Source organism: Leucoraja erinacea, chromosome 18 (genome assembly GCF_028641065.1).
Source record: "Leucoraja erinacea ecotype New England chromosome 18, Leri_hhj_1, whole genome shotgun sequence".
NCBI classification, from domain to species: Eukaryota; Metazoa; Chordata; class Chondrichthyes; order Rajiformes; family Rajidae; genus Leucoraja; species Leucoraja erinaceus.
Genome location: NC_073394.1, coordinates 19,894,302 through 19,903,949, shown reverse-complemented (window position 1 = coordinate 19,903,949; position 9,648 = coordinate 19,894,302). Strand labels below are relative to the sequence as shown.

Here is a 9,648-nt window from a genome sequence, read left to right as displayed (position 1 = left end):
GAAACGTCACCTATGCGTGTTCTCCGGAGATGCTGCCTAACCCACTGAGTTACTCCAGCACTTCGAGTATTTTTTTTGTAAATCAGCAGGTTAATTTAGAGATACAACACGGAAACAGGCCCTTCGGCCCACCGAGTCCACGTCGACCATTGATAACCCGTTCACACTAATTTTTCCACTACACACTAGGGGCAATTTGTAGTGGCCAATTAACGTACGAACCCGCACATCTTTGGGATGTGGGTGGAAACCGGAGCACCCGGTGAAAACCCACGCGGTCACAGGGAGAATGTGCAAACTTCTACCCGGGTTTTGGGCGCTGTGAGACAGCAGCTCGACCGCTGTTCCCTATTTCTCAATTTTAGCACCGAGATTGCATAACATGAATTGTAATCTTATTAATGTCGCGATGAGACGGGTAGTGGTATTCTCTTCTAATATAATTGCTTAACTTTCAAAATAAGTGTTTTTTACAAAACAGGTTTTGGTGAATAATTTTAATTGCAAAAACTTGGATAGAACTGTACCTAATACCACACACTCACACGTCGTCAATTCCCTGTTTTGAACAAAGTTCTAGTGCAAATACGTTTTATTTTAATTAATGCCTGTTTCTTTCAATACACGCAGCAATCACATTGTAATTATAAAATGTGTTAAGACTTTATAAATTAGATGAACAAATAAAACAATGTGTTTTCAAAAGCAACGAATCGGTGATAGAAAAGCATTTGCAACTTTTTTGCCACTTTCAAGCCCATCGTTTTTCAGAAACAATGAGGCTGCTTTGCACAAGTACAACAAATTGTGAGCAAACTATCATTCGGGTTCAATTTACGGCACCCTTTTAAAACATGTCTCTATACACATACCTACATCAATTATTTTTAAAGATAACATCGACAATTCCCTGACATTTTGTATCGACGGCCACGCGTGGGCCAGTTGTTCTTTAATAACCTGATACCCAAATAAAACCCAGACATTTTTCACTACAGACGTTCATTCGTAATCGACCGGTCATCAGCGTTTTACATGTCCAATATAGTAAGAAAAATGTACCTCAACATCTCAATAATGTATTGAAGATCAGTCACAGGACGGACCCCGTTATTGATAATTGTATCATTAATTTTAATGCGTAATTATCCCCTCACCGACGAATAAGAGAATTATATTCTTGATTATAGACTACTTTGTTTTTAAACTTAACGCGTTCCACTTTCTTCACATGTTGATTCCATGTTGATCGCCGGATAGACTGTGAGACATTGATGACTTCTGCAAAGGGCTGCGTCTTTCTGTTAGCTCTGTTAGCTCTTGGAGTCAATGAATAATATAGCGGGTCAATAAGACAAGAAATAAACAAACGCTTCATTTTATTTATGCAGATTTGTTGTATAAAGTGCTATTTGGTATTCCCATTTAACTTTAAAGTAATTAAACGTAAAATGCAATGCCTCCTGTTTCTCAGATGAGGTATATCGTGTCCACGTTTGTCCATACAGCGGGAAAGTGAGATCGGAGGAAGGCGCGAAGCAACTCGAATACTGGCGAAATGAATGGACAAAAAAATACAGTGGAAGGAGAAATTAGCGTTTCCCGTTGTTGCATGAAGATAGCATGTTTTATTTTAAATATGCGAGAAACTGATAAATATTATTGTTAAGGTCGATTTAGCTGCGTTTTTACGCTTCAGGTAGGAATTAACAATTGGGAGGTAAATTACATGCGGGCTTTCATTGTGCAAGACTTGTTGCACAAGGATAGAGATATCGAGCCTACATTGTACTCACCGAGTTTAGATTGATAAAAGGTGATCGGATTTAGATTTGAGAGGGATTTACAGAGTAAGCATTGTAGAAACAAAGAACTGTAGGTGCCAGATAATACTTTGAATCACTTGAATCTTTGAACCATTTCCCTCTGGAAGGCGACTCCGGACTGTCAAAGCTGCCACAGCCAGACATAAAATCAGTTTTTATCCACGAGTAGTTGCTCTACTCAACAGCCAAAAATCTGTAGCCTCCCTTTGATCTGGTATTTTGTTGGTTCACATGCTTGGTCAATGGTGTTTTATCATTAATGTTTTATTGTTATTAATGATTAGTGTTTTCTGAGTCATTCGTGACTGTCACTGTATGTCATGTTGTTACTTGTGGGCGGAGCACCAAGACAAATTCCTTGTATGTGAATACTTGGCCAATAAACTTACTTGCTTACTTACTTATACCCAAAATGACACAGAATGCTGGAGTAACTAACTCACCGAATCAGGCAGCATCGCTGGAGGACATGGATCGGTGACGTTTCGGTCTAGACCCTTCAGACAATCAAAGTCTGAAAAGAAAAAGGTCTCGACCCCAAACGTCATCTATCCGTGTATTCCAGAGATGCTCTTGCACTTTGTGTCCTTTAGGGCGAGGAGCTTTTGTCTAAGGACACATCAAAGCCAGCAAGTGATCAAGGAAAGATGGAGCCCACAATGGTCCTTTGTTGGCTTGGAGAAGGTGTGAGTGTGATAACAAGCAGTGAAACTAACCAGGAAGATAGTGAAGATGGAGAGAAGGCAGGTACAGGATTACTGAGTTGGATGATCAGCCATGATCATATTGAATGGCGGTGCGGGCTCGAAGGGCCGAATGGCCTACTCCGGCACCTATTTTCTATGTTTCTATGTTTCTATGAAACTAGTAGGCCAATCGGTTGAGGAAGTCACGGATCGGTTATTAAGTGACCGCGGTGGTAAGACCTACACTGGCTTATTTTCTCACTTGCATTTATACTACTTACGTGAACGAGATCCATAATATTGAGGTCACTCTTGGAAATAATGCCCGCGTTATCGCAGAGTGTAGACTGGGAACAAAGGCAAAAGTGATGTCGAACATGAATTAAAAACGCAAAATGCTGAAGGAATTCCGTAGGTCAGGTGGGAGCGGACAGACTGAAGTCAGAAGATGAGTCCCGACCCGAAACGTCGTCTTGGCTGATCTGCTGAGTTCTGCAGCACCTTGGAGGTTTCTATGCGCAAGATACCAGCATCTGCAGTTTCATGTATGGAAAATGAACTAATTGTCAAATAATTATACAGCACGGAAACAGACCCTTTGGCCCATCTCTATCATGCCGACCACAACGCCCCATGATGGGGTCCTATTTGCCCGCGTTTTGCCCATATCCCTCACAAACCTTCACTATCCACCTGTCTGTCCAAATGTTTTTAAGTGCTGTCATTGTATCTGCCTCAACTGCCTCCCCTGGCAGCGCGTTTCATATACCCATCATCCTCCAAGTGAAAATGTTGCCCCGTGTTTAAAAAAAAAAATTAACAATCCCTCCCCATTTTAAAACGATGTCCTAAAGTTTTTGATTCCCCTAGCCGGGAAAAAAGACTGCCTGTATTTCCCTATCTATTCCCCTCGTCTCCTGCCTCAAAGGAATAAACTTGTCAATTTTGATTTATTTTAATAATTTGCGCTGGCCAAATATTTTATTTGGTGCCAAGTGGGGTGTTATTGTCAGTGAATTACAATTTAAATATCTAAATTCTAAAAGGGGATATGTCACTGTCAGTTACAGCAAGAAACTACCCCCTTATCCCCAAGCTCGCATTGCCTGCCAACGTTTGCAATGCATCCGCAACTTTACGGCGGGGGTAGAATGGATGAGAGTCACCGTGCTCCTTCCATTTTCCCGGCTGAGTTGCCCCGGGGTTACCTCGGCTGCGAGTTTCCGCTAACCCTGCTGCAAACCGAGCGCTTCTCCGGGGCAGCGACGCCGTCTGTTTCCACCCCACCTGTTGCCCGGGGAAGGGCGTCTCCGGCCGCCTCCCTCTCCACATGGTCTCCGTGCCCCCCCAGCACGGTCTGCAGCTCCTTGATGTAGCTGATGGCGGCTCTCAGCGTCTCCACCTTGCTGAGCCGCTTCTCCGAGAGCTCCTGCGGGAGGTGCTGCCTCAGCCGGGCGTAGCCCTCGTTCACGCACTTCACCCTCTGCCGCTCCCTTTCGTTGCGCTTGCGGATGAAGGCGGGCTCGTAGGAGTAGTCGTAGACGGCGCTGAACGGGCTTTGGAAGGGGATCTGCGGGAAGTAGTGCCAGCCCGAGAAAGCGTCGTTGGCGAATCCATCGGGGTAGGTGTCGGCGAAGGACAGCATGGAGATCTCATCTGGATGCCGGAGCCGTGGGGGTTCTGCGCTCGTCTGTAAAGCAGCCAACTCGACGGGGAGAGACGGAGCCACTTGCATGCAGGGCGCCTCGGCGAAAGTGATCCTCTCCAGCAGCCCGTCGTAACTTTCAGGCTCCACCTGGTACACGTAGCCCGGGGATGTCAGAGCCATGGGACTTCCGATCATATCTGCGCTAAACACGCAACAAATATTATTAACTGACATTCCTTTTTTCCTTTAAAGTTAGGGACATAATTTTAAAATATCTTATAAATCAGATTAGTATATCGATCCAACATCCACAAGCCACAAACACATTTTATCAAGTTAGCAATGAAAAAGCTCATCGAATTGACGACTAGGGTCTAGAACAAATTATTTTAATGCGATACTCGTACAAATCTAGAGCTTGGTTTTTTTTAAGCACATATCAAGCTTTTAATTCTACAGGTGTAATTTAAAATAAAATCTTAACTTTTCGACTCACATATGGATACTCACGCAAAACTCCCATAGCTAGGATGGTGTACATAACATTACATGAAATGGAAATCCTATTTATTATTTGATCAATTATCCAAGCACACATTGTTCTCAGTATCTACATTTATTTTAAACGCAACTAATTTAAGTTAACTGACAACGAGATTAGCAATGGCAAAGCGTTTCAATTCTTACCGGGAACCTATGGAAAATATAGAATCAGGGCACTCACTGTTCACAAAAGGCAAAATAAAGTTAGACTGATAGGAGCGTCCATAAACAACCGGTTTATGAGCTCTGCCAGAATAGCTTGGGGCTAGTTCGATCTGCAATATTGTGGTTTAGTTTTTACTGGAGCCACATATGTATGGGTATCATTTTACATTACAGTCAACTGGAGGACCCGAGTGATTCCGTACCCAGTTCATATCTTATTTTCTCAAGAAACAGATGCAGATTTGTATAATGTTCACTCTTCTGGCGTTACATTCACAGCGATATGTACTTGCAGCTGATACAGATCTGAATTAAAACATCCTCGCCGTAAGTAACGAGCCAAATACCGATTAAAAAAAAAAAACTTAGACCCCAACAATTGGCACTCTGACGGGTCTGTGATGGAGCACCTGTTCTCCCATTCGGACAGGGATCCCGAGTTGGTGATTTAATCTGGCAGTGTCAAAGCCTATTTACTCTGAATCGTTTCAGCGCAAGGACATCCATTCTAAGAAGCAAAACCACAATCTTTCGGTTTTGATAGTGTGTTTGATACACAGATATGTTGTGCACTTGCCAACAATCAAAAGCAAATGGTATATTGATAAGGAAACAAGGGACTACAGATGCTGGATTACAAAAAAACGCATAAAGTGCGGGAGTAACTCAGCAGGTCAGACAGGTGACATTTCGGGTTGGAACTAAAGAAGGGTTAAATACTTTAAAATTACTTTATTGGCTCTTAGGTACATTACAAATATAGGCATCATTAAAAAGCAAAAGAGAAATGAAAACCTTTCTTTATTTTCCAATGCTTGAGCAACTTACTGGAGAATAACCATAACACAGCCAAACATCAACTGCTAAAGTGGCTTCCTGAGACCCTACTGTAACCACGCTTTGTCTATTTTTATTTCTTGGCAACTGTTCCCAATAGTTTCATTGGACACCATTCTGGTTGTCTTGGGTGTTCTTCTTCTTGCGTATGACATGCACAGGCTAAAGTTGTAGGACAACTTGTTCCATTTGATCTTATTTGATTGTGCACACCAGGTTGATTGTATTTGTTGAAACAAGGCGGACCACGCGAAGGTTGCAATCTCCCACCCCATCTTGGGTTTTCATTATAAGGCAAAGCTCCATGCTCCATGGCTGGGAGAAGGGCCTGTTAGTTAACTTGCCCTTCTCTTTGCAAGCCAATTAGCATTGGGCCTGTTTTAGCAGGGTCAAATAGGGTCGTGTGATTTCAACAGAGTTGCAACAAATTGCAGAATAGATAGACAGACGGACAATAATAATAATAATAATAATAATAATAATGCATTTTATTTGCTGGCGCCTTTCTGGACACCTAAGGACACCTTACAGGACATAAAATCACAATACATTTATCAATATTAAAATCAAGTTGATTAAAAACAAAAATTAAAAAAAAAACAAAAAATACACAAAACATTTTAAGTCATTAAAATCAGGGTGAACATGGTGGAAGTTATGTCGGGTATGCTAATCTAAACAGGTGTGTTTTGAGTTGTGATTTGAATTGATCGATAGTGTCCAGGTGACGGATGGGAGGTGGGAGAGTGTTCCAGAGACGTGGGGCAGAGCAGCTGAAGGCTCTGGCACCCATGGTGCTGAGTCTAAATGTGGGGACAGTTAAAATTGCAGCTGAGGAGGAAGGAAGGAGTGTATGGTAGCAGCAGGTCAGAGAGGTGTTGGGGAGCAAGGTGGTGTAGGGCTTTGAAGGTCAGCAGTAAAATCTTGTAGTTAATCCGGTGGTGCACAGGGAGCCAGTGGAGCTGAGTGAGGATGGGTGTGATGTGGTCCGACGATCTGGTGCGGGTGATGATCCGGGCTGCAGTTCTGAATGCATTGGAGGCGATGAAGAAGTTTATTGGAGGTGCAAGTGAGGAGGGCGTTGCAGTAATCGATGCGGGATGTGACCAGAGCGTGGATGAGGACTTTTGAATTGTCTTTGGAGAGGGAGGGGCGGAGTCTGGAAATGTTGCAGAGATGAAAGTATGCAGAGTGTGTGATATTGCTGATGTGGGGGCCAAAGGAAAGTGTACTGTCCAGAATGACGCCGAGACTTTTGACATGGGAGGAGGTGGGTATGGGTGAGCCATCAACTGAAATGGTGAACAGGTGGGTTTTGGAGAGTATGGACTTTGAACCAATTAGCATGATTTCTGTTTTATTTCCATTGAGTTTCAGAAGGTTGAGTGACATCCAGTTGCTGATAGCTTGAAGACAGGCGGTGAGGGCAGTTGGGGGAAGGGAGGTGTTTGGTTTTGTGGAGAGGTAAAGTTGTGTATCATCGGCGTAGCAGTGAAAATTGATTCCAAAATGACGGAGAATATTGCTAGAGGTTGAATATAGATGATAAAAAGCAGTGGCCCCAGCACCGATCCCTGAGGAACACCATGGGTGACTGTGGCAGTTGTGGATGTGACTTTATTTCCCTGGATGAACTGTTTTCTGTCGTGTAGATAGGACCTGAACCAAAGTAGTGCATTGTTGTTGATGTCGTTGGCAGATAGACGTTCCAGAAGAATTGGGTGGGAGATTGTGTCAAAGGCTGGTGTGAGGTCGAGGAGGATCAGAATGGATAAGTGGTGAGATGTCAGCTGCGAGAAGGAGATCATTTGTAATTTTTACCAAGGCTGTTTCAGTGCTGTGATTGTGGCAAAAACCGGTCTGAAATGGTTCATAGAGGTTATTGTTTTGAAGGTGGACTTGAAGTTGTGTCGCTACTGTCCTTTCCAGAAGTTTAGTGATGAATGGGAGGTTGGAGATGGGGCGGTAGTTATTTGGATTGTTTGGATCAGAACCTGCTTTTTTTAGAATCAGGGTGACAGAAGCTGTTATGAGAGATGTAGGGACAGTAGCAGTTGATAGGGAGGAATTAATTATGGACGTTATGAAGGGTGAGATAGAGGGCAGACAGGATTTAACCAGGAGAGTAGGGATGGGATCAAGCAAGCAGGAGGAGTTCTTGGTGTTTAGTTATTTATTTCTTCGACTGTTGGAAGCTGGAAAGTAGATAGGGTGGAGAGTGGGGAGTCCAGTGTGGAAGTCCAGGGTGGGCTGTTGTGAGCAGAAGCTGAGAAAGAGTTCAATTGGTGATGAATGCTGGTGATTTTGGTACTGAAGAAGTCCAAAAACGTATTACACTGAGCAGTGGAGGTGAGGTGATTCGAGGTTTCAGGAGGTGCAGGACAATAGGTGCAGGAGTAGGTCATTCAGCCCTTCAAACCAGCACTGACATTCATGGCTGATCATCCACAATCAGTACCCCGTTCCTGCCTTCTCTCCATATCCCTTAACTCCGCTATCTCTAAGAGCTCTAACTCTCTCTTGAAAGCATCCAGAAAACCAGCCTCCACTGCCCCGAGGCAGAGAATTTCACACTCGCAATTCTCTGTCTGAAGAAGGGTCCTGATGTGAAATGTCGCTTGCCCACATATACTACCTAACCCATTGAGTTCCTCCAGCACTTTGTGTTTTGCACAGCTTTTCAATCCTATCCTCTTCACCATAATGCTGTATCTCACCTCCAGCAAACCTCTCTCAGGAGTAGAGCTTTTCATAACTAATGTGAAACTATTCAATCTGTGGTAATTACAGTTCAGAATCAAGGTCACCCCAATATGAAGCATATGGTAGGACCAAGAAACTCTAAAACATATGGTTTACTGGGTATCAGAACCTACAGAGACCGATTGGAAGCAAGTTGTTCCTGATTCCTGAGAAAATGCACAAGACGGGAGAAAAATAAGGTATTCCAAGGTACAGTTATCATTATTACACATCTTGTTCCCATTATGTACAATTATGGTTAGTACATTACTGAAAAAAATGATTGATGTTTATGAATACACCCTTGAAGAATCCAAACAAAGTATCTTGGCATCAAATTGCAGAATGATCTGCGTTGGAATGGTCAGACTCATCATGCAACAGTGAAAGCAACAGGTGTCCTAAACTTCCTGAGGCTCAACTTTCATCATTGTTCAGCTTCTGTCATGGAGAAGCTGTATTTCACCCTCGTTCGACCTCATTTGGACTACGCAATTGCAGCTTGGGACCCAAACACAGATAAAATCATTTCATCCATCGAACGTGTCCAAAGACAGGCCGCTCAATTTGTTACTAACACCTATGAGAGAGAAGCGAGTGTCACCAAACTTCTGAATTCTCTGGGGTGGAACCCTCTCCAAGACAGACGTGAAGCTCACCGTTTGACCTGTTTTTACAAAATGTTAAATGGTCAGCTAGACATAGATCACAAGACCTACTTCAACCCCAAACCAATTAGGAGCAGACGAGGGCATTCGATCCAATTTGTGATCCCAGCTACAAAGACAGACGTGTACAGCAATTCGTTCTTCCCACGCACAATTAAAGCATGGAATAATCTCCACCAAACTACAGTTACCCAACCAGATGCAACTAAATTTAAAGTAGCACTTTCTTCCCAATAACCCTTTCTGGCTTAATCCCTCCCTTCACCACTTCCAGTTTAAATTCCAATTGGAATATTTTGGAGGATCAAGTAACCAAGAACCAAGAATTCCATAACCTTTCTACAAATCTGAGAGTATAATGTGGAAAAGGTATGTTTGTAAGATGTTGTATAATTAGATGGAATTCTTTATTTTCCTTTCTGAAGAATATTGCATATGACTTCATTAACCTATATAAGGTATCAATTCTTTACATTTAAAATATTTTAGCAACATTTTAGAAAGCTTAATTTTCCTAATCACAATGAATAAAG

General features: G+C 42.8%; 1 protein-coding gene across 1 annotated transcript; it reads right to left on the bottom strand.

Moving 5' to 3' along the window:
- Positions 1-3,347: 3,347 nt before the first annotated feature.
- LOC129705731 (achaete-scute homolog 5-like) lies at positions 3,348-6,891 on the bottom strand. The gene has a single exon (XM_055649492.1). The coding sequence runs from the start codon at positions 4,392-4,394 to the stop codon at positions 3,717-3,719; it is 678 nt and encodes a 225-aa protein (XP_055505467.1). The 5' UTR covers positions 4,395-6,891; the 3' UTR covers positions 3,348-3,716.
- Between the last annotated feature and the right edge of the window lie 2,757 nt (positions 6,892-9,648).

What these genes read in the sequence shown, in the direction of transcription:
- LOC129705731 (XM_055649492.1), bottom strand. Translation starts at nt 4,394, where the DNA reads ATGTCAGTTAATAATATTTGTTGCGTGTTTAGCGCAGATATGATCGGA.